The following is a 25,215-nucleotide window of genomic DNA, read 5'->3' on the forward strand; positions in this document are numbered from 1 at the left end:
TCCTCATGGCGTATTCAAGCACAAAGTTAAATAATAATGGCGACAACGCATTTCCTTGTTTCAGGCCATTTTCGACGTGGAAGCTCGTGGACAAAAATTTTCCTACCCGGACTTTACTTTGGGATTCACTTAAACATATCTTAATTAATCTAATTAGCTTTCTCGGTATTCCAAGTTCTGTAAGAACGTTGTATAATGTTTCTCTCCTAACCGAGTCGTAAGCTTTTCTAAAATCAATAAATAGTTGATGTACCGGGGTATTGAATTCCCACTTCTTTTCGAGTATTTGGCGAATGGTGAATATTTCGTCGATAGATGATCGATTTCGTCTAAATCCGCACTGATAATCTCCAATAATTTCATCTGCGTATGGGGTCAATCTTGCTAACAGAATATTTGAAAGGATTTTATAGGATGTTGACAGAAGAGAAATGCCTCGATAATTATTACAGTCAGTTTTGTCGCCTTTCTTGTGAATTGGAACAATGATTGATTCTTTCCACTCTTGTGGCAATTCTTCCTTGTTCCAGATAAGGAGAATGAGTTTCTGTATCTTGTACTACAATTTTTCGCCTCCAGCTAAAATTAACTCAGCCGGAATTTCATCTACACCCGGAGATTTGTGTTTCTTTAATTTCTTTATAGCGGCTTCCACTTCTATTCGATTGGGTTCTGGAATATGCGGTTCTGCGGTGTGTATCTCCTTTTCTCCACGCACATTAGTTTTTGGCTGCGTGTTCAGCAAATCGTCAAAGAAATCTTTCCATCTATTTAAGAGGCTATCCGTATCAGTGAGAACTGTTCCGTCAGATTTCTTTAATATATAAGCACGAGGTTGATAGCCTTTCTTAAATTCGCTGATCCCCTTATACATGTCCCGAATATTTTTATTTTTACTATTATCTTCAAGTTCCTTAATTTTAGCTTTCAACAAATCCCGTTTCTTTGTTCTAAAAGTTTTGGAAGTTTCCCGCGTGATATCTGCGAAATTTTGTGAAGTTATTTCATTCGGATTTTGTTGCCACCGTAATTTTGCCTGTTTTCTCTTCTCTGCTAGTTTGATGCATTCTTGGTCGAACCATGGTTTGTTCCTACGTATTTCCGCGTGTTTGAAATTATTATATACGAAAAAAATATTCACATGTACGGTCAGTAATATCTCCCTTTCAACATGGTTTCATGCCAAAGAGATCAACTGTAACTAATCTCTCAGAACTTACACATTTTATAGCTAATCAAGTTGATAAAAAGGAACAAGTAGATGTAATTTATACAGATTTCAATAAGGCGTTCGACGTAATTAATCACGATATACTTCTAAGCAAACTTGTGACATTCAATTTTTCACAAAATCTTCAACAACTTATAGCATCCTATCTTTACCAACGGAAACATCGCGTTCGATACAAGAATATTCTAACTAAGGAATTTGTCGTAGCCTCTGGTATGCCTCAGGGATCGAATTTAGGACCTCTGTTATTTATACTATTTGTTAACGATTTACCACCTGTAATAACTGGTCGATGTAATCCTTGTGTAGGCGCTGGTTTCTTAATAATTTTTCGACGTTGCTTTGAGACTGCTCAATATATTTGCATTTATAACACACAAGATTATATGAATTCAAAAAATACAAACAAAGTTGCTAGATGAACATTATTATATGTAGATTAATGCGATATTAACACAATACACGTAGCTACCGTTGCTTTCTTGGTGTCACGTTTTTACACACACACACTCACCCCAGCTGGGGAGAAAAAGTATTAGTTTTTATGTTGCTGCCTCTTCATTTACTTACTGGCGTTAGTTTTTATTGAGAAGAACGCTAGTTCTGAACATACCGCCCGCCTTGAAGGAATTTCTTCAACAAATCTATGAATGATTAATTTGGTTCATGAACTTAATATACACAACAATATATAACACAAGTTATGAATGAATGATATAAACATAAACAGAATAATGCACACACAACACAACACTATGAATCACACAATGTACACACTATGAATAACACCAACACATTAACTCTCCTTAGGAAGCGGGCACAATTGACGAATAGATCTTGTTGTTGTACCTCTGGTAGTTTTCACTGTCGCCACTCGTACTATTCCGTCCTTCCTAGGAAACAATTGCACAATACGTCCAGTTTTCCATTTTAGAGGTGGAATGTTATCTTCTTTGATGAGCACCAAATCACCTTCCAGAAGATTGGGGAATTTTCTTCTCCATTTGGATCGTTCTAGAAGACTTGATAGATACTCCTTTGACCATCTGGACCAAAATTGCTGATGAAGTTGTTGTATGTATTGCCATCTCGAAAGTCTGTTGACAGGAATATTTTTCAAGTTAGGTTCTGACATGGTAGTGAGTGCGTCGCCTATTAGGAAATGACCAGGTGTTAAAGGATGTAGGTCGTTTGGATCATTTGATAATGGTGTTAAGGGTCTAGAGTTTAAGCAAGCCTCAATCAGTGTCAAAATAGTGTTCATCTCTTCGTAGGTGAGTGAAGCATTTCCCACAGCTCTCTTTAAATGGTATTTGAGAGATTTAATTGATGATTCCCATAAGCCTCCGAAGTTTGGTGATCTTGCTGGAATAAAAACCCACGTGATGTTATCAGCTGCTAGAAAATTATGTAATTTTTCTTTATGGTGTTCTGATTCAAATAAAGTCTTCAATTCTTGTAGTTCCCTTTTTGCACCAACGAAGTTACTTGCATTGTCAGAATACAGTTTAGCACATTTTCCTCGACGAGCAATGAATCGCTTTAATGCTCCAATAAACGCCTCTGTAGTTAGATCACTAACAAGTTCAATGTGAACCGCCTTAGTCGCAAAACACACGAAAAGTGCTATATATGCCTTATGGAGTTTGGCTCCCCGTCGGTTACTCGATTTAAGGTAAATGGGCCCACAGTAGTCAACGCCGCTGTGAAGAAATGGTCTTGTTGGTTGAACTCTGTCAGCTGGTAGATCTCCCATCATCTGTTTACCATCTTTAGGATTGTTTCTGAAACATGTGACACACTGATGCACAACTTGACGAACCAAGTTTCGTCCACGTATTGGCCAATATGATTGTCGCAATGATGATAACAATAATTGAGGTCCGGCATGCAATAGCTTCTTATGTTCTTCTTGAGCGATTAACTTTGTCAAGTTGCAGTTAGCTGGAAGTACAATAGGATGTTTCTGTCCTTCAGTAAGATCTGCTGCATTTAATCTTCCTCCGACTCTGATGATTTGCCTCTCATCCAAGCATGGGTTCAAATTTCTCAGTTGACTTTGGTTGTCGACTTCCTTTCCTGATCTCAAAGCATTTAATTCCTTGTGAAATGCTTGTTGTTGTGATAGTTTAATAAGACATTCGAGTGCTTCATGTAATTCACTTACTGTAAGATGTCCATGCTGTCTGTCACAATTAGATCTTCTCATGTTGTGTGTGAATCGTAGGCAATAAGCAGTTACACGTTGCAATTTTCTTAATGATGAATATCTGTCTAAGAGTTGACACGGTGTTGTAGAAACCATTACTGCTGTATTTTTTCGTCGCTCGGGAACATCGCTTAGGTCACAAACATCTTCCCTCGTCTGTGAGTCTAATTTCTCAGATAGCCATGAAGGCCCATGCCACCATAATTCATTATCAAGAATTTCTGACGGTGTTAATCCTCTCGATATATGATCTGCTGGATTCTCCTCTGTTCTGATGTGTCTCCATTCATAGTTAAAAGTCAATTGTTGAATTTCCGCTACACGATTTGCAACATACGTCTTCCATTGAGAACAAGGTCCTCTTATCCATGCTAATACAATGGTGGAATCTGACCATAAAACAACCTTATCGATCTTGCAGTGTAATGCTTGTATTACTTTCTGAGTTAGCTGTGCAAGTAACAAAGCTGCACAAAGTTCTAGGCGAGGAATAGTTGTCTTCTTCAAAGGTGCTACTCGAGATTTTGAACATAGTAAGTTTGCTGTGAATTTTCCATTTTTTGTACTAGATGTTACATATATACAAGCTCCATATCCATTCTGAGATCCGTCGCAAAATCCGTGAATTTCTACCTGCGATTGTGTTTCTTGAATAACCTTCCGCTGAACATGTAGTGATTGCAACTCTTGAAGTTGCTGCTCAAAAGTTTCCCACTCTGAATGCAATGGAGCTGGAACTTCTTCATCCCAATTCAATTTTAATTCCCACAAACGTTGCAGAAATATTTTTGCCTTAAGAATAACTGGTCCTATTAATCCTAAGGGATCAAATATGCTCGCTACTGTAGCAAGAATAGTTCTCTTCGTGATTTGTTGAGGGTTGTTTCTTGGTTTGACAGAGAAAGAAAATGTGTCTTTAATGGGATTCCACAACAATCCTAAACTTCTTGTGATGCAATCATCATTTGGTTGAATGGTGAAATTTGATTCTTGAAGTTCACTGGGTATTTTTGAAAGCAGTGAAGTGTCGTTGCTACACCATTTTCTCAAACAAAAACCACCTCTTTGCAGAAGAGTTGTGAGTTGACCTTGTAATTCATGTAGTTCCTTCTTCGTGTTTGTCCCTGTTTGAAGATCATCAATATAGAAATCCCTCATTACAACTTCTGCTGCCTTAGGGAAATTCTTCTTCTCTTCTATGGCTAGTTGCTGAAGACATCTAGTGGCTAGAAAAGGAGCTGCTGTAGTACCATATGTTACAGTTTTGAGTCGATATATCTTTATTGCTTCTTGAGGGTTTTCTCTCCACAGTATTTTCTGGTAGTTTGCATCTGAATCATGTACCCTAATGTTGCGATACATCTTCTCTATATCAGCTGTCACGACGTATTGATGTTGCCTGAATCTTGCTGTTATGGAAAATAATTCTTCTTGGATTGTAGGCCCGACTCTCATCGTGTCATTTAATGAAAGTCCAGAAGTTGTTTTGCACGATGCATCAAATACAACCCTGAGTTTGGTAGTAGTACTGGTCTCCTTCATAACGCAATGATGGGGAAGATAGTAGTCTGGCATCATTGTATCGCTCTCTGCTCTAGTTATTTCTTCCATATGGCCCAAATCTTCGTACTCTTTCATGAACGCTATATATGCCCTTTTTTTCTCAGGATCCTTCATAAGCCTTTTTTCCATTGAATAAAGTCTTCTCGTTGCAATCTCCTTGGATTTACCAAGATTCCTCACATTTTCTTTAAAGGGAAGTCTGACGATGAATCTCCCAGTCTCGTCTCTCCGGTGTGTTTCTTTGAAGTGTCTCTCACATTCTGCTTGCTCTTGACTTAATGGATGTTTCATTGAACATTCTTCTATCGTCCAGAATTTTTGTAATTGCTCGTGTATTTTTTTCTGTTGTTGAGAGGTGACACACATTTGTCGAAATGTGTGGTTGATTGTCTATTTTTCCCGCTACAATCCAGCCAAACAATGTTTTGTGCAAGGTTGGATACCCTGCCTTGAGTTTTATTTGCCCTTCACAAAGTAGATCAAAGAATACTTCCGCCCCCAATAACATGTCAATACGCTGTGGTATGTTGAAGCTAGGATCTGCTAATTCAATGTTGGAAGGTATTTCCCACGATGACGTGTCTACATGAACCATAGGCAAGTCTTGAGATATTTGCGGCAATATAATGAAGTCTAATGTGGCTGAATAATTGTTATGTCTTGACTTAATTGTAGCCTGAACGCTATGGCATGACCTTGTATTAGCATTACCTATACCATTTATGTGTATAACGCTATTACTCTTTGTTAGTCCCAATAATTGAACCATTCTGTTTGTTAGAAAATTGGACTGAGAAGCACAATCGAGAAGTGTTCGACACATTTGAAAATTACCCTGTTTATCTTTAACATATACTACAGCTGTGGATAGCATAATGCTTGGTGGTCTCCTAAGATTCTGCGGTACACTGTTTGTAGAACGAATATTCTTACCTTCATATTCCTGCTCGAGAGATGTGGTCGCAGCGAGCGTGTTTTGACCTTGACCTATTTCCCTTTCATCTTGTGGTTCATTCGCTCTAGTGGGCGATGGACAACGCGAGTAGTGCAGTAATGTGTTATGTTTTTTATTGCATATTTTACAATTACCTGATAAGCACTCATTTGCCTCATGCGCTCGTTTGAGACAATTTATACACAAAGAAAGACGTTTAACTTCTTTAATTCTATCTCCTATAGATTTTTTCAACAATGATTGGCATTGAAATAATTTGTGGGAGCCTTTACAGCTGGGACATGCATTGTTGTCGGAATACGTTACGTGTGCTGTCGTTGAGTAAGAACTCTTTTTGCCTGCCTTATTTGTTTGTTGATATTTGTTATTTGGAACTGAGGGTGTATCTTTAGGTCTACGCTTATTATCAACTGCGTCTAAAACTTGACAACTCTGCTGTAAAAATTGTGTCAGCTGTGACATGCTCGGTAATTCATTTGTTGATTGTGTTTTCTCCCACTCCTTATGTGTTGTATTGTCTAGTTTGGTCGCAATCAAATATATAAGTAATGCATCCCAGCTTTCTGTCGGTTGACCTAATGATTTTAAAGCCCTCAAATGTTTTACCGTGCTGTCTAAAAGAGATTTAAGCGAAACAGCCGACTCACGTTCCACCATTGGCATTTCAAATAAAGCTTTGACGTGTTTGTTAACAATATACTTTTTGTTTTCAAAACGTTCTTTGAGTAAAGTCCATGCTACGTCATAGTTTTCAGAAGAAATTTCCAAGGCTTGTATTACTTCAAGAGCCTCCCCACGTAGAGAAGAACGTAAATAATGAAACCTTTGGACTGGCTGCAATGTGCTATTGTTATGTATTAATGCCTGAAACGTGTCATAGAACGACAACCACTCATCGTAGCTTCCAGAAAAGGTCGGAAGGTTTATCACCGGCAACCTAACTGATGGATTAGAATTGCTTGATTCATTGTTTTCATTTTTCTTTGCACTGGAGCTGTGTTGATTTATGAACACTTCCGTCTTAGCTGCTAAATCAAAATAAGTATTCTCGAATTGCTCTCTTTCTTGCGTTTCCTGATCAATTTCTGATGAACCCTGTAACATTTCTATTTCGGATTGTATTGCATCAAATTCATCATAGCACTGTTTTATTTTCTCGTAACGTAACACTAACTGCGTAATATTCTGATCTTCTGTAAAACTATCTACAAAAGGTTTAAAACGAGTGAGTTTAGCCTTAATTTGACCTCTCTTGAAAACTAATTCTTTCATTCTGTCCGTCATGCTTCACTCAAATTAAATACACTTTTAACACTTACGTTCTAAATGAGGCTTCGCTATTACAGGCTTATTTTGTATAAGTGATACAAGGATAATATTATATTGAAATATGCACTCACTACCTACCTTGTTAACTGCACTGTAGAATCCTGATCCGGCGTGGATGGACCATTTGGTCGATGTAATCCTTGTGTAGGCGCTGGTTTCTTAATAATTTTTCGACGTTGCTTTGAGACTGCTCAATATATTTGCATTTATAACACACAAGATTATATGAATTCAAAAAATACAAACAAAGTTGCTAGATGAACATTATTATATGTAGATTAATACGATATTAACACAATACACGTAGCTACCGTTGCTTTCTTGGTGTCACGTTTTTACACACACACACTCACCCCAGCTGGAGAGAAAAAGTATTAGTTTTTATGTTGCTGCCTCTTCATTTACTTACTGGCGTTAGTTTTTATTGAGAAGAACGCTAGTTCTGAACAATAACATCTTCCCACAAACTTTTGTTTGCTGACGATCTAAAAATGTATCGCAGTATCTCCACGGAATTATACGCAATTTCTTTGCAAAATGACATTAATGCTATTTCCCAATGGTGTGAATCGAACAAGTTGCTACTAAATATTAGAAAATGCAAAGTAGTATCATACACCAGGAAAAAAAAACTATATACGCAATGTGTATACTATTAATCAAACGCCAATTGAGAGAGTGGATTATGTTACTGATCTCGGAGTCACTCTGCAGTCAAACCTATCATTCGATATTCATGTCAACAGAGTAATTGGTGAGGCCTTTAGGAATCTTGGCTTTGTGATGAGATTAGGAGGTGATTTTTCTAATACTAATGCTCTTAAAACATTATACACTGCCTATGTACGGTCTAAGGTGAAATATGCAGCGATAATATGGGGTTCTAATAGTAAGAAATATATAAATAAAATCGAAAACATTCAAAATAAATGTATGCGCTTTTTGACATACAAAGAAACAGGTATATATCCAAAATTTGAGAACTACGAAGGTCTTTGAAACAAATATTCATTACAATCTCTTCAAAGCAGAAGAATTCATTTCATACTATCTTTCTTACATCAATAATTCATGGTGCAATAGATTCAGAATATTTCTTATCAGAAATCAAAATTCGCGTCCCACATAGAACAACGAGACCCCATAATGACATATTCCATCTTTCAGCGCAAAGGACTAATGCATTAGATGTATCGCCTATCAGAAAAATGTGTATATTGTATAATAAGATGCCACAAGACCACCCAGATATAGATATTTTTAGTTACAAATAAAATTTTCATTCTACATAAATTTGTTGTATCCTGTATATCGTGCTATTTGTATTTTAACGTATATTTTACTTTCATATTATTATTTTATTATATGTATATTTTAGAGTGTATAACAATAGAATTGAGGTCATATTAGTATGTTATTATATAGGTATTTTACAGTGTATTAAATACACTTTACAATAAGGGAAAACTGTAATTAGGCATTTGCCTGTTGTTTTTCCAAAATAAATAAATAAATGTTGCGGTCCTATATTATGATACCAAATGCTTATATTTTACAATTTCTAAAACTGATGGGGTGAGACAAGCTACCCTCCCATATTTTCAAAGAGGTGCTTGAATTTACCTATGTCTTATGATAGAGGAAATGAAGCCCTATACATACCCATATAACCATATAAGGTAATAGAACCTCATCAAATTGGATAAATTGGCCCAAAATCCAAACACGTGGTACAACGTATTGCTTACGTTTATATTTTAGCAATTTTTTACCCATGAAAGGTAAAGAGGTTGACCACCCAAAATTTATCATGATACATATTAAGGTCCTGTACTATGATACCGAATGCTTAAATTGGTGAATTTCCAAAATTGAAGGGGTGGCTCAATGTACCCCTCCCAAAATTTTAAAGGGGTGAATTAATGCACCCGTCTTATGAAAGGGAATGGACCCCTATGCAGTTGGCCACAAAAATTTCTGTTGCACAAAATCCGTGAGTTAGGCAACCCAACTAACGCCCGCTTCAAGTTTAATTACGCCTGGTAGAGTAGCCAGAACAGCAGCATGAAGTTGTCTCACCTCTTAAAAACACAAATCGAAAAGAGTATTTTTGTGCAGAAGTGGAGTGAAACGCTGGCCGACGAAATAACAAAAGGGAGTATTTGGATACTCGTACTCACAGTACTGCCTGTTGGTATGATGCACATGTAAAACTATACACAGACATTTGAAAAGATATACGGATACCAGAGACGCTGATGAGAAGTTAACAGTCGGGGGACTAATTAATCTTATAATTAACTCAAATGAGGATTATACAAACAAGTTTACTTAGGCCATATAATTATACATATCCGCGTATCAAATAATATACGGATAGATTATGCGGTATATATGGTAGGTTATTTTCTTTTAACAACCCTAAGCTTTGCGCTGAGTTTCGCGCTAGTCCTACCTGCAAATCAATTAAAAGTATGGATGGATCTTTGGGGGAAGAATTCAACCCCCAATGAAAATTTTGGGGGTCTAATAGAGCGTGAACTCCTAGATTCCAGCGGTGCTGATTCATACGTAATACTACTTCGAAAGAAGAAATTGTTGATTTCATTATTCGTTAAACCATTTTTGAAAATACTAACTATTTGCAATTTATTTGTAAATATTAAAAAGAAAAATTCGATAACACTCAAACGAGTTGGAGAACTTATTCCTTATTAACGTACTTCCATTAGGTTACAAATATAACTGAGGGTTCATGATTTGTATAATATTGGTGAAATTTTACACATTGAGACACAAAGAGGAAAGGGGATAATATAGTGTCAATAAACAACTTTAAAATGCACGAAATCAATGGACAATATCAAATATAGAACCATTCACAGAAGTAACTCTGTAACTCGTTTTCTTCATTCACTTTCTTTCCTTTATTTTCAGGATTACATCATCACTGAATTTCTCCACTGCAGATTATCTTTATTTTGCAGTATTCAACTGGAGCTCAGCCTTGTAAATCAAACGCTTTAACGAGGTTAAACGGCGAAAGCGGGAATTGATCTCGGGCCACCAGATTAGAAAAGCTACAACTCTAACCACTCATCTAAAGCGTTACCTCTTCCGCTCTTCGCTGAAAACAGTAGCTTGTTAATAGTCAGATTGATTGGCAAAAGACAGGACAGGAGGGCATTATATCACTGTATTCACTAAATTATCAAGATTACAGAGTTTTTTTAAAAAATTCAAAACTTCTTTATTTTGAATCTAATACGTCGCGTGTATTATACTCGTAAACAAACTAAAAAGAAATCAATAATGCGTAGTAATCGTGGTTAAGTGGTCAAGGCGCTAGACCAGTAATCTGAACACTGGCATCGTTAGCTTTTTAAATCTGGGGGGTCCCCAGACCCCCCGACCTTCCCGCTAACGACGCTTCTGATCTGGTTGTAGTTGAATAGAATCGGATCTACGAACGACCAGTACATTTTTTTTTTTACTTTAGAAGTTTTGGTGGCGATTGATAGGTGATGACACATGTTTTATTTTCTTCTAATATTTGAATACTCGAATATTTCAATACTCGAACTAACAAATTTTTATGAATAATAATAATAATAATAATAATAATAATAATAATAATAATAATCTCATAGAAGATTAAAACTTAGGAGCTTATAATCTCTGAGGACATAACATTACAACCAGAAATGTAACATTTGGCAAGAATATTTCGGTTTTCTTTAGTGTTGTTCACGAGAAGAGGAATTGCTCATCTCGTTTCTGAAACAAAGCAACGCATTGGTAGTTGCAGAGGTATGTCCTGGAGGTCCAGACACCTTCCCGAAATCCCGACTTATCTATAAATTTTGTCTAATTTTAGGTAACTTTAAAAATGTTAATACCATTATGATTATTATTATTATTATTATTATTATTATTATTATTATTATTATTATTATTATTATTACTGAAAATTTAAGACCTCAATATTAGGTCCTATTGCAATGTAAATAAGCGTACTGAGGTTGATAGGAAAAGAAAAGGAAAGGATAAGAGATAGTGATAGGGAAAGGATAAGAGCTATTAAAGTGTATTCAACGTAAGAATCACACCTGACAGTTTGTATCACTCCGCGTCAAGCACGTGCTTCACGGTGAGATTTCTGCTTCGGTCAGCTGTTCTTTTTCCGTGCGTTCCTCGATCTCAAAAGCAAGATATATCTCGGTTATAAAGCAAGCATAGCTAGAAGGTAATATCGGGTGAGGGGTACCCGAGGTTCCTCCCCCAGAAAATTTTTGGGCTAAAAACGCGATTTTAGGCATAATTTTAACAACTTTTCCAAATTTCGGGGAGGGGGGCGGAACCACATCCTGGCTACGCTACTGAATGGAATTAAGTAATAACGCTCAGTAAATGTTATTATCAACTTTAAGAAATAAACGATCAAATAATTATGAATTACTGACGTTAATTTGAGGTTTCTTCTGAATCGCTGAACGCAGTAACTTGCAGGTCTTCATCAGAAGATTCATCAGATTCGTTGTTTATGTTAATTACAAGGCGATCCGCCAAGGTGTCAGAAAGTCCGTCCAGATTCCACATTTTCTCTTCTTCCTTCAGCACATGACTAATATTGTTTTTCCACATATCTGGTGTCACTTGAATCAAGGCAGTTTCAAGCAGCAGCCGAATGTCACGTAACTTAAACGTGGTATTGTTTCTGGCTACAAAACCCTTAAGAAACGCCCACACAGTTTCTATCGGGTTCAAATTGCTGTGGTAGGGGGACAGTCTCTCAATCATTCTCCCAGTCCGTTTTGCGATGCTGTCTACTACACATAGGGTTTCGTTGTTGACAGCAATGCTTTGCGCTTTATTCAGTAGTTCCGCTTTAACATCGGACTTTGAGAAAGGCACTTTCTTTGCTGTTAACCACTCAATTATTTCTTGTTTTCACCATGAGGAGTTTGGACGTCGTTGGAGCCTTACGCTATGGTATGAAGCATTATCCATTACAATAACACACCCGGGATCAAGTTTAGGTAATATTGTTTCAAACCATTCACAAAAATCGTCACCATTCATGTCATCATGGTAAGCACCACCGCGCTTAAATTCAAAGATATGAGCACCACCATCTACAAATCCAGTATCACTGCCTATATGAACAACTATTAGTATGTTTCCTTTGCCCGTAGGATATTTTAGGCCGGTTGATTTTCCGGACAAAGAACACAGTTGTGTCTACCCGTACCCAGGTTTCGTCTAAGTAATATATGGTCCTATTTTCCGCTCTGTGTTTACGAATATTTCTCAAATATCGTCGCCGCCATAATGCAATATCTTCTCTATCTAAAAAAACGTTCACTTTATTTATCTTGAGAAACTGAAAACCAATATCCAACAACAATGTGTAGAACGTAATTCGTTTGAAGCTAGGCAACATGGGGTCACTATTTACAGAACTCAAAATTTTGTTTAGTGTAGGTGGTTCATTTCTTAGAGAGAAATCATGCACTTTGCTCCGATTAACACATTTCACAAAGTCATCCGCCTTCACTAATTCTGTTTTCAGTCTGTTTCTCCTTTTATCCGGTGTTTTCAACAACCCCGTTTCTTCGAACTCTTTACGTACATTCACAACACTCGACTCAGAGACACCAGTATATTCTGCCGTTAATTTCACTATGTCAGTCACTAACACAGTAGGATTCTTTTCCAGCAGTTTATTGAACACGTTTAAAACAATTCGTTTTCCCCAGCTCTTCAATGGATTTCCTTTTGGATGTTTCATAACTTGACACTGAACAGAAGCACTACATGTAGCCGCCATGTTCTCAAATTGTAAGGTGACTGTTGGGGGCGGGACTTAAAACGACTGTTGCAATCTCTGCGTTTCTTAACGACAGCCATTACACTTTTTTAAAACTGGGTTTTCTTTATTATGGATGTTACGAGCAATTCAAAATATATTAAATTTGTACCGAAACATATTATATAAATGTTTATTCCCCACTACATTTACTATCTACCTCTCTCTCAAGTGTTTAACATTTGTTGTTATAGATACTTATCGGTTTCATGTTAGTAACACTGTGACGATTGTTTTTTCTCGTTAACAGAAGGTAAAAATCACAGAATATGGCATATATTTTGTCAGTAATTTGTAGTAGTATATTTTGCTCCGTGAATTAATATTTTTTTCGTTTCGTATAACAAATGTGTGCAGTTAATTATACGAAACAATGTGAAAAATTAGTTTCTCTCTTTAACCAATTACAAATAAGCAGTTACGTCAATCACGGAACTATATTTGTAACTCCAGCCAATTGCATTTCATTGTAGTACGTCACTTGTTTATCCCAGGTGTTTTTCTTACATTCAATACACTTTAGTATCCGGAAGGAAACGAAAGGTGAGAAACGTGTCAACTCTTGAACAATATTAATATCGAAACTTCGGATGCCTAAACATAAATTAAGTGGGGTTTGTCGTCACCACGATACACAGTAACACGCTTTCTTTGGCTAAAAGACTTTGGATTATGTATGGGTTATATTCATATTTTAACAAAAATATAATACCACTATAAAAAAGAATAGTTCCTATTTACAAATTTTGGTTGAACGGATATATGCAACGTGTTGGAAATGGCGAACAAAAATATTATTATTTCTAGCAGTAGGAGTAATAGTGAAAGACGTTCGGAATAATTGCTTCGAAACAATATTGTTTCAGACACATTTATGACTCACACTAGGCCCTAAGCATGACCCTTAGGGGTCGTATTCATGAATTGTTTGCTAGACACACCACAGTACGAATCAAGGTTGTAGACAGACATGTGACGTCATTTTTCTAGTATTTCCCCTGTGAAGAAAGCTGTCTCCACTCTAACTCGTAAGACCGAAAGAAATTGAGCATTTTTCATTTTATTACACATCAGAAGTATGCATATTGTAGTTCATAAAAACAATTTACCTCGCCGAGAGTAGGACCCGGGACCCTTGAGTTACGAAACGACTGCTCACGCCATTACGCTAAGACTTCTCTGCTAAGTAAGAGTCAAAAACACTCGTTCATGAAGCAAATTGCACACGTTGACGATAACGACGAAACACACTGATTTCTGTCATGATAAAATACTATAGTCGAGAGACTTCAAATTTAAATTAAAAAAGGAAAATAGACTTATAGTGCAACAGACCAATTATTTTTCTGATTCACCGAAAGTATCTCCATATCTTGCTATTATTGTAATTACAAATATCAATATCCAAAAATGCCTGAAGTTCGTTTTTCACTTACAAGGAGAAAGCAGACTTTTGTAAACTAACATTGGGGCCATTTTTTCCAAGGCGATTGTGAAATTTAAAGTGTTCATATTACAAACTGGGAGAGCGCAATGGCCTAATATAGCATAGGAAAAGCGTCTTAAAGTTTTCGACTCGACGCATATGTCGTGCGTTGCGCAAACTTTTTAAGTGACGTGGCCGAGTCAGAAGCGTTTGTGGCTCACGTTTTAAGGGTTGCGAGTTCGATTCTCGCGGGCGTCAACTTCTTATTTTGTTTTTTGCTTGAACTAATAAAGTGGCCACTTGTAGCTACAAGTAAAATGTTAATTCTCCATATGTTTATAAGGGAATTGTGTGGAACTCCAACATGGTAAATGGTATCTTGGCAAAAACAGAAAAATGCAATTCTTTACAACAAGGTTTTATTCTTACAATTGAAATACATTATTTAACAAATGGATGACAGGGTAACCACACATGTAGCACACCCACAACTGTGGGAAAAATATAAAAGTAAACCACGCAACATGTCGAAGTTACCCACAATGTGTGGGTAACTTCGACAGCTTCTCAGGCAAACACCGACAGCTTAGGAAGTTTAGTTTTAACGTAATACAGGCAGCATATGGAATAATGTATACAAAAAAGCAATAATTTAAATGAAGATAATACAAGTAAGCTATAATGCCATTTTTACGATTTTTTTTTTAATCAGAAGGATACAAATGTAAGTCAAACTAAAGTTCGTCCTTTCTGGATTTGTTCTAATCCCTTGCCAGACAATTAAGACATTCCTCATTTTGAAATTAAAAAAAACTAAAAGTATATAGTAAACAGATCACCTCCAAGTATGAAAGAAAATATAGGAGAGTGAAATCATTTTAAAATAGAAGTGACAACATGTTTTGTTTGTAAACGCGGAAAGTTTTAGAAAAATTAAATCGAAAATCATTTCACAAACAATCCTAGTTTCAACTTTCAGTTCCGCGAAAAGTAGAAATGAAAGTGCAAGGAAACTACTATATAAACCTTAGACAATTTAGTTAAATCCTTCAAATATCTATCGACCATACGCCTCTTAGTGACTACTCGTGCTTATTCGAGACGGATGTCAGTGATTTCGGAAAGTGCTGTGCAGATTCTGTTTGCAATGGACACCATATTATTGTAAGTGCGCTAACAAGAACTCTGTTGGTAACCTTAGTGAAATTCACGCAAGAGAGTGTTAACATGAAAGCGAGAATGTGAACCTCTTAAGAATCATGATACTGTTATTCATTTCATAGGCACCTTGGTGATAGCTAAATTTATATTCACTTTGTTATGCATAATTCCAATAAATTAGTTTTCTTTGTACCATGCCTTTAATGCTTAGTTACTAGCTGTATACTACCTGCCCTATGGCAATCAATCTCACTCAATCATGATCTTTTAAAATTATTTCTTATGGCTCCCCCGAGGAATTTAAACTCTCGTTCTTAAGACTGTCTTGTGTACATTTCATATACTTGTAAGGCAAGACTTTTATTTCCATATTTCATAATACTTATATTTTCTGTTATGATATGCCTATAACTCGTAGACAAGCATCTTTCATACCTTTCACCATGAATTGCACTTCAGACAACAATACCAATAATCTATCTCACTATGTCCTTTCAAAAAAAAAAAACAAACAAAAAAAAACACTTGGCGGATCAGGCTTATACCCAACTTGACTTTCAGGATTTTTTGTTAGAATGCGTTTCTAATATGTTTCCAGTATACATTCGTAGGTTTGGAACGCGCACAATTTCAGATTATTTCACCCTCCTAGATGAAGTCACCTTGCTTGAACAAACCAATCACCTTATTAACAAACGGGACGCTGAGACAAAAACACTCTCCACCTCCGCCACGGATCCTACAGTACAGGTCATTTCTGACTTATCCGATCAAATATCTGAACTCCGTCTCCACGTCAATACTCTTTCTGATTTCCAACCTGCATCTGTCCGTTTTGCGCCTTCCAGTTCTCTTTCCCCAAGTCCTCATAATCGTTTCTCTTCCTCCAAACCATCCCGACCTTCTTCCCCGAACCAAACTCCATCACCTTCTTCCTTCCTACAACATTCCCATCCCACAAATTCTCTTACAACCTCCTATCAACACTGGACTTCCCAGAAACCTCCTTCCCCACATTTTCATTCCATTGCTCCCGCCCTCACTTCATGTGCACCCTGCGGTCTGCACTCTACTTCCCTCCCACATTCCCATCCCACCAATTTCAGTACAACCTCCTGTACTAACTGTAACCCACAGCAACATCATTGCTGCCAAAATACTTCTCCTTGCCATCCTTCACATAATCCTGCAAACACACCTTCATCTACAAACAATACTAACCGAAAGAACCCTAAGAAACAGTGGCGCTCCAGTCATAATCAACAACCACCATCACAGAATGTTTTTCCACCCAATTTACCCCAATGCCTATTCCTCCCTACCCCTTTTATCATCCCTTTTTTCAGTACCCTCCACCTCCGTTCTCTCCTTTTGCCTCTGGAACCACACAAAACAAATCCAAGAAATCAAAAAACGGCCAAAACTAGCGCGGGACTCACCTAACCGCGCGTTAACCACCCAATGTTCGCTTCCCCCTTCCACTTCATCTCCCACAGCGACCAGCCAGGATTACCATACCCTTCCCTTGCAGTTTAAGGGCAATTCTCCGTATATACGAGGTACTTACGAAAACAAAGAATTACTTTTTTGCCTAGATAGTGGTGCAGACATGGGATTATTCCCATTTGAATTAATGGAACCGAATGCGCATACTTTCCATCTCCCATCCCTTCTTCACGGTTTGTCAGACCCGTCCAATTAAATCGCGCTACTATTCTCAAAATTAACTTTAATGATCGTAATTACTCCATTCTTTTTCGGTTAGTTCTCTTCAAAAATTTCCCACCCCTTCTTTCGTCATGCCTTTTGTAAGATCACCAATCAATTTTGGATTACTCACAAGGCACTTTGTTCTTGGAACATTTTGGAAAAATGCCACATACTGTAAAAAATAAAAACCCAGTTAGTATTAACATCGCGCATTTCTTTCAAAAACACTTCAAACCTCAGGTTGTATTTTTTGCGCGGCGCACTACTGTTATTACCTCTCATTCTGTTAAATTCGTACCACTTGCTACTAATGGTTACTTCCCTGTTGCACAGTTTCGCCTACATACACCGATTTCTCGGAATTTAAGTAAATGTTATATTGCACATACTGTAGTTTCAACACAAAACCTTGTTCTCCCGTTAGCAAATCTCACAAACAAAAGGAAACGATTCAGGCTCATAATCCGGTAGTTATAGGTTCTCTCTTTTCCCAACGAGACAATGACCACAATATCCTGATTGTTAGGCAAATATATTTTCCAACAGACGAAGATGCGGCACGCAACAAATAAAAACGTCTTAAAGAAATTGGTCACCTCATAGATATTAGTAAATTTCATCTGTATCCAGATATGAATAAGGAACAACGAGCTCAAATGCGGGAATTACTTTCCGAATATGCCTTTTTATTTAAGTGGGCAAGTGACCATCTCATCAAGATAGATTCTTTCGTGGCAACATTAGATTTAGAAGACAAAACTCCATTTCAGTGTAACTCTTTTGTCATTCCGCACAAGTTAAGACCCAAAGTGAGAGAATTAGTTATACAACTTTTGAACCAAGGGATATTTGAAAAATCGGACTTTCCCTATAAAAACAACATCTTCTTTGTTTTAAAACCGAATTCTGAATCTCTTAGAGCCGTATTTGATTTGCGGGTTCCAAATAGTAAATGCCGGACTTTATCTTCTCCATTAGAGGACATACAGGACGTGATAGACTCGCTTAGTGATTCCACTTTTTTTTAAGGAGTTTTGATCCTCCTTTCTCTTTTTATCAATTATCCCTTCATCCTGATGATCGCCCTGCAACAGCCTTTAGTTTAAAAGGCCTCTCTTTGCCCTTCACTCATATGCAACTCATTTCTATTCCACAGGGTTTCAAAAATTCATCAATTTTATTACAACAGGTACTGCGAACTATCTTTCGGGATTTATATACCAATAACATCACTTCGTTCGTAGATGACATGTATATCCATGCTAATTCTTTTGACCACATGATGACAGTTTCACGCGCATTTTTTCATACAGCTGGAGAACATTCCTTGCTGTTCAATATCAACAAATCACTATTTGGCGCTAGACGGATTAAATGCTTAGGTCATATTGTGGAAAATCATACAGTTAAACCTGATCCCGAGAAAACCGCTGCCCTCGCCAATGCACCAAAACCAACCACCAATAAAGGGTTAAAAGTTGTTTAGCTTCAGCTAATTACTTTAGGAAGTACTTCCATCACATTTCTCTCATATTAGCCCCACTTTATGAAGCTATTTCGAATGGCAATCGCAAATTGATATGGACACCTGAACGGGACCGTGCCTTCGACCAGATGAAGCACCTCCTCACTTCCCCACCAGTTCTTGCTTTGTACTCAACAAAGAACACAGACCATATTTTAATGTGCGATTCCTCAGTCCTAGACGTTGGCGCGGTATTGTTACAAAAAGGCCTTAGCTCTAATGTCATTCAGCCCGTCTGTTATGTTTCTTCCAGGCTTCCAGAAAATGTTAACCCACTCCCGATTTTTCATCAGGAATTATATGCAATTTTCTTTTCGCTTAAGAAATTAGAAAAATACCTTCTAGGAAAACGTTTTACTTTGATCACTGACAACATTTCCCTCCTCGCTATTAGGAAAACTGTTGTGCCTAGCGCAAAAATTCTCCGGTGGATCACTTATATCAACACTTTCACTTTTACAATCAAACACGTAAAACGTCAGTCTAACGCAGTCGCCGACCTACTTAGCCGTTTTTCTCTGGGCGTCTCACCAGACGCCATTGCCTTAGAACAAGATGACACTCTCGATTCCGTCCTCTTTACCAATACGACCGATACTGACCAGACCCACCTATCCTTGGAGAACACTGCTCTTACTGTTTTAACTACAATAGGTGACAACACTGACCTACCAAATCTCCAGCTTCAGGACCGCTTTTTTGGCAAAATTATTACGACTTTAAACACTAAAAATGAATCAGACCTGGCCTTTCAACGTCTCACAAAACAGTACGTTCTCAAGAACAACATCTTATACAGAAAAATGTATCGTGCCTCGCAAACCCGTTTGCTTGTCTGTGTTCCGGACGCACTAAAACCTGCTGTATTTCAGGAATATCACGGTGAACTTACACATGTAGGCTTTAACAAACTTTACTGGATGATACGTTATAAATATTACGTTCCACGCTTGAAATCTTGGTTAGCGAGTGAACTCAAATCTTGCAAACAGTGTGCAATTTTCAAACGCAATTATTTGCCGAACAATACCAACATACAACGTTTTCCCCAAGCTCCCCTATTTTCGGTTTATAGCTCGGACTTAGCAGGGAAATTCATAGCCAGTAACCCAGAGAAATAGCAATATTTCTATGCCACAACAGAACGTTGCACAGGCTTTACCATTACACAACCCACCACTACCCCAAATACTGAAAATTTTATCTCCTTCATGACTAATTAAATAATTATTCCGTTTGGTGTTCCTTCCTGTATTTATACTGACTGTCAGTCAAGCCACACTTCCACTTTATCCCTGAGCTTTCTCCAATCACTCAACATTACAGTTAAGTATGGATTACCATATCAGAACTTCACACTGGGCAAAGTTGAACAACGTCTCGGCACATTGCAAACCAGACTTAAATTTTTGTGTCAATCCAACCAGAAATACTGGCCAAAGTATTTGCCTCATGCGACTTCTGTATTCAATAAGACTGCATTAACATCTTTAGGTGTCTAATCTCATGAGTTGTTATATGGAGTACCTCCTCACCTACCAATTGATAACTTTTTGCATGTTGAGAAAGAACATCTGGATTTACAGGACCGCCTTTTGGCACTAAAAGACATGCGGGATTTAGTTGAATATAGGAAGCATCAAGCATTTCTTGACTTCAAGAAAAAAGTCGAATCAAGCGAACCGCCCACAGAGTTTCTACCGGACTCTCAAGTTATGATTTTGGACACATCCTCTCAGCCTGGCACTTGTAAACCACTGTCCAGAATTTATAAAGGACGTTATAGGCTCATATCAATTGTTTCTCCAAACGAAGTCCTAGTTGACATAGAGGGTAGACCCACACTTATAGGAAAGACTCGTTTGAAATATTACGTCCCACCAACAACACCTAATTCGGAGTTCTAAATGAAATATAAGCGTTTTTTGAAATCGTCTAATTAACGTTTTAAGCCGGTGAAACTTCCGACTTTGTCTTTCGTTTTGCCATGCATTCATATTTCTAAAGGAGCTTTATTTTAAAATCTCCTGTTAAAGGCACCGCACTTCACAAATGATCTTTCTCCCGTGCAATAATTTTCTGGCCATACGATGCACTCACATCTCACCTACCGAATCCTGATTTATTTTTGAGGCATTGGTTCACTTCCCGACATACCATCCTAACCTCCCGGCACTTTCCCCTTTTTCCTCCTTCGCGTACGTAAACCGCCACTTAATAATAGCGACCCTGAATTTTCTCAACCCACCCTTTCTTACAGATGCAAGAAAACATCCTCTCATCCGCATTCACTTATTTCCTTCCTGTATCTTAATCTTGAACAGCTGGTTCTCTTCAAACACTTGAGCGCTCTAAGGATACATGAACGAAATCTGTTGAATACTTCATACAACTCACGCTCAATAGACATTGTTTATATAAGAAAAGACACCTCCACCCTTTACCATTTTCATAGCATGTTAATACAAAGTGACTAAATTCCGTTTCTTTCGATTCAAATATACGGTTACGTCGTGACCCACCCCTAGGAAATACTAACTCCGCCACTATGTCCTTTCCTCTTCTACGACCCCTTTGCCTTAAATACCTCAAAATCACTCACTAATTCAGTATAGCCATACTGTTTATCTTTAAATTTAGGTGTTTACTTTATTTCCACAACAACAACAAAGAATTTCTAGGTAATACTTACCAAATTTCTTCTTCCGGACTCTTATAATAACATCTCGTTCACACACCACTCACACAAACACTAAACTTTCACCCTTGAACCTTCTTTCTACACGCTTACAATTACGGTACAAATCTCCCAGAATATACCTCCGCACAGGTCATTTACCCTGAATTCTCTATGATGCAGTATGACCTACTTATGCTAGTGGACAAAATAGCCTCTTCATCCCGTTACGCTTCTACCAAAATATTTTGTTTCTGTTGAGGACAATAAGGAAAGAACTACACCAGATTATAAGGACTACTAAAATAATAATAATAATTATTATTATTATTATAATTCCTTCCTACTGCCATCCCTTTTTCCTCCTTGCAGTTTATTGTGTTATCCCTCGTTCCACGAGTTCCTGCCTTCGACTCCCGATTAGTTCCAATCACGGCTTTCTCCTTAAATTTTACTTGCAATAATTATTGCCTCTTAGAAACAAATTGCACTATATTTTGTCTGTCACCGATTACATTTTTTTAATCCGTGACCTTTGTCAACAGTAATTTTGTGGTGCATACATGGTATCAAACATGTCCCATTATTTTTTTACTTCTCTCTCCATATTCTTTTTCTTTCCTCCTCTAATGCGATATGAAAATAACGAAAAGCCTTGCCTACACTCTGACAGAGTTACTCATGCACAAGCGTACTTTTACGTTTTCTTAGTTCCTTTCATTTACGTCATTCTTCCTGGACCCTTGCTTCACCCGCCCTGGGACAGCACTTCCAGTTCCTGGAGAATCCAGAGAGATGTAGCCAGCAATGCCTCCAGCACTTCCAATTCCTAGAGAATCCAAAGAGATGCAGCCAGCCCTGCTTCCATCCACTTCCAGTTCCTGGAGAATCCAGTGAGATACAGTCAACCCCACTTCCAGCACTTCCAGTTCCAAGAGAATCCAGAGAGATGCAGCCAGCTCTACCTCCAGCGGCTTCCAGTTCCTGAAGAATAAAGAGGGATGCTGCCAGCCCAGTCTCCAGTACTTCCAGTTCCTGGAGAATCTCGAGGGATGCAGCCAGCCCTGCTTCTAGCGACTTCCAGTTCCTGAAGAATCCAAAGAGATGCAGCCAGCCGTGCTTCAAGGGCTCCAGTTTGATATGCGACCAGCGCTACTCAACTGCATTCCAGTTTGCAGCATTCTGAACTTTTACATTGACTTTCTTCGTATATCAGTGTTTTCCCTATGTAACAACACCCATTAGTGCTTTATTTTGAGATTTTAAAGTCACTGGTACATAAGAACAGGTGACAGACTTTTTTTGAGCCGAGGATTGAGACATTCCTCATTTTGAAATTTAAAAAAAAACTAAAAGTATATAGTAAACAGATCACCTCCAAGTATGAAAGACAATATAGGAGAGTGAAATCATTTTAAAATAGAAGTGACAACATGTTTTGTTTGTAAACGCGGAAGGTTTTAGAAAAGTGGAATCGAAAATCATTTCACAAACAATGCTAGTTTCAACTTTCAGTTCCGCGAAAAGTAGAAATGAAAGTGCAAGGAAACTACTATATAAACCTTAGACAATTTAGTTAAATCTTTCAAATATCTATCGACCATACACCTCTTAGTGACTACTCGCGCTTATTCGAGACGGATGTCAGTGATTTCGGAAAGTGCTGTGCAGATTCTGTTTGCAATGGACACCATATTATTGTAAGTACGCTAACAAGAACTCTGTTGGTAACCTTAGTGAAATTCACGCAAGAGAGTGTTAACATGAAAGCGAGAATGTGAACCTCTTAAGAATCATGATACTGTTATTCATTTCATAGGCACCTTGTTGATGGTTAAATTTATATTCACGTTCTTATGCATAATTCCCGTAAATTAGTTTTCTTTGTATCATGCCTTTAATGCTTAGTTACTAGCTGTATACTACCTGCGCTATGGCAATCAATCTCAATCAATCTCACTCAATCATATTTTTTATATAATTTCTTACAATCGTCACATGTAAAATAAGGGTAATCTGCATTAGAAACACATAGTTCATGATACCAGAAACTGCAAACCATACACTGTACCCAGTTCCCACCGTTAGGGCTCTTGTTGTATTGAACCTTACGTTTGGGACAAACGTAGTTGTCATTGCGTTTGCGCAAGGATTGTGGTGCTTCGAAGGTTCGCTGGCTCGGTGTGGAAAATAAAACCTTTCGAGTGCTCCTCTGGTTACGCTTAGGGCGGGATTGTATTTTTGGAGGACCATCCATATACTCTGGAGACTTGATTATTGTTCCACTTGCATTTAAACCTGTTTTTGCTGCCTTTTTCCTTTGAGACGAATCACAGTTTCTTGTAGGTGTACGAGTCAAGTCATGGAAAGTAATAGACGGAGTTGCCTGTGAAGTTGAAGGAACACTGCTTCCTTGTCCTTCAACGGTGTCTCTTTGAAGAGTGTCATTTAATGAATGAGGTACCGATGGCATAATGTCACTATCTGCAATTTTGAATGGATCTAGTGGGTAAATTCCTGTTGATTCGTATCCACTCACACCAGTATCAACACACGCATCTTTAGACCAAGCTTTGTTGAGAAGTGTCCAAAGTGTATTTTTGAAATTGGTTTTCCTGGATGAGCATATACGGACAGCTTACATGCATCATTGTAATACTGTTTAAGGGGTTTTAAAAAAGCAACGTCTAGGGGCTGCATTTTGTGCATAGCATGTGGAGGAAGGCAAATCATATGAATATCACTCTCCAATGCATGTTCAAGAACATGCACATCTTTGCAGTGGGCCCCATGACCGCCTAACACAGGCAAAATTGGTCCTTCTGGTTTGTGAGAGGCTAGGTGATCCAGAAATTTGGGGGATGTCGGATGTCATGTAGCCTGTCTCTGACATTCCTACTTTTGTTCCTGGTGGCATTTCTAGTAGAAATTATTCCTTCTTTCTCTTCCCTTTCATAATAATAAATGGTGGTGAAAATTGTCCAGTGGCAGATACACAAGCTGCAACAGTAACAGTTTTTCCCTTCTCTGCATTTGTTTGAGAATGAACGTCCTTTTTTTCCCTTACTGATATTACCTTTCCTGGTTTATAAACAAGCTGGAACCCTGACTCGTCACAATTGAAGATGTTACCTGGTTTCATCCACAAATGTAAATCATCGTAGCAACTTACTTAATTGGGAGAAGAAGTATTGTATTGTATTGTATATTTTCCTTTGTTATTGATTGGGCTCGAGTGAATGACAAAGCTTCGGCTTTCCGTACACTAAGTTTTGGATGTGTAGACAGGAATGAATGAACCCACTCATATCCTGCCGTTTGAGCGATTTTGTTAAATCGGTGAGGTATCTTACGTTTATCTGCGAACTGATAGGCTACGTGACATAAATCATTAATCGTTAACCCATAGCCACATGAATCTAATAGACAAAGACGTTCCTCGATTTCCTTCTCTTGTTCAATTGTAAAGGACATGTGTCCTCCTAATATTGGACGCGAATATCCAAAGCGTATTTTGTCTCTCAGTGTGTTCCTGGGAACATCGTATGCATGAGTAGCAG

The 25,215-nt window shown here is 37.8% G+C and overlaps 2 protein-coding genes across 2 annotated transcripts; both read right to left on the reverse strand.

Moving 5' to 3' along the window:
* Nucleotides 1–2,027: 2,027 nt before the first annotated feature.
* Nucleotides 2,028–5,078, reverse strand: LOC145682055 (uncharacterized). Its single transcript, XM_081753653.1, has one exon. It carries the CDS (start codon nucleotides 5,076–5,078, stop codon nucleotides 2,028–2,030), a length of 3,051 nt encoding a protein of 1,016 aa, XP_081609779.1.
* A 178-nt stretch (nucleotides 5,079–5,256) lies between these two features.
* On the reverse strand, nucleotides 5,257–7,242 carry LOC145682056 (uncharacterized). The gene has a single exon (XM_081753654.1). It carries the CDS (start codon nucleotides 7,240–7,242, stop codon nucleotides 5,257–5,259), a length of 1,986 nt encoding a protein of 661 aa, XP_081609780.1.
* Nucleotides 7,243–25,215: the final 17,973 nt, after the last annotated feature.

This window comes from Thermobia domestica, chromosome 3, assembly GCF_964235325.1.
Source record: "Thermobia domestica chromosome 3, izTheDome1.hap1.1, whole genome shotgun sequence".
Classification (NCBI taxonomy): Eukaryota; Metazoa; Arthropoda; class Insecta; order Zygentoma; family Lepismatidae; genus Thermobia; species Thermobia domestica.

Excerpts from the sequence above, each read along its gene's own strand:
- LOC145682055 (XM_081753653.1), bottom strand. The coding sequence starts at position 5,078 with ATGAAAGAGTACGAAGATTTGGGCCATATGGAAGAAATAACTAGAGCA.
- LOC145682056 (XM_081753654.1), bottom strand. The coding sequence starts at position 7,242 with ATGACGGACAGAATGAAAGAATTAGTTTTCAAGAGAGGTCAAATTAAG.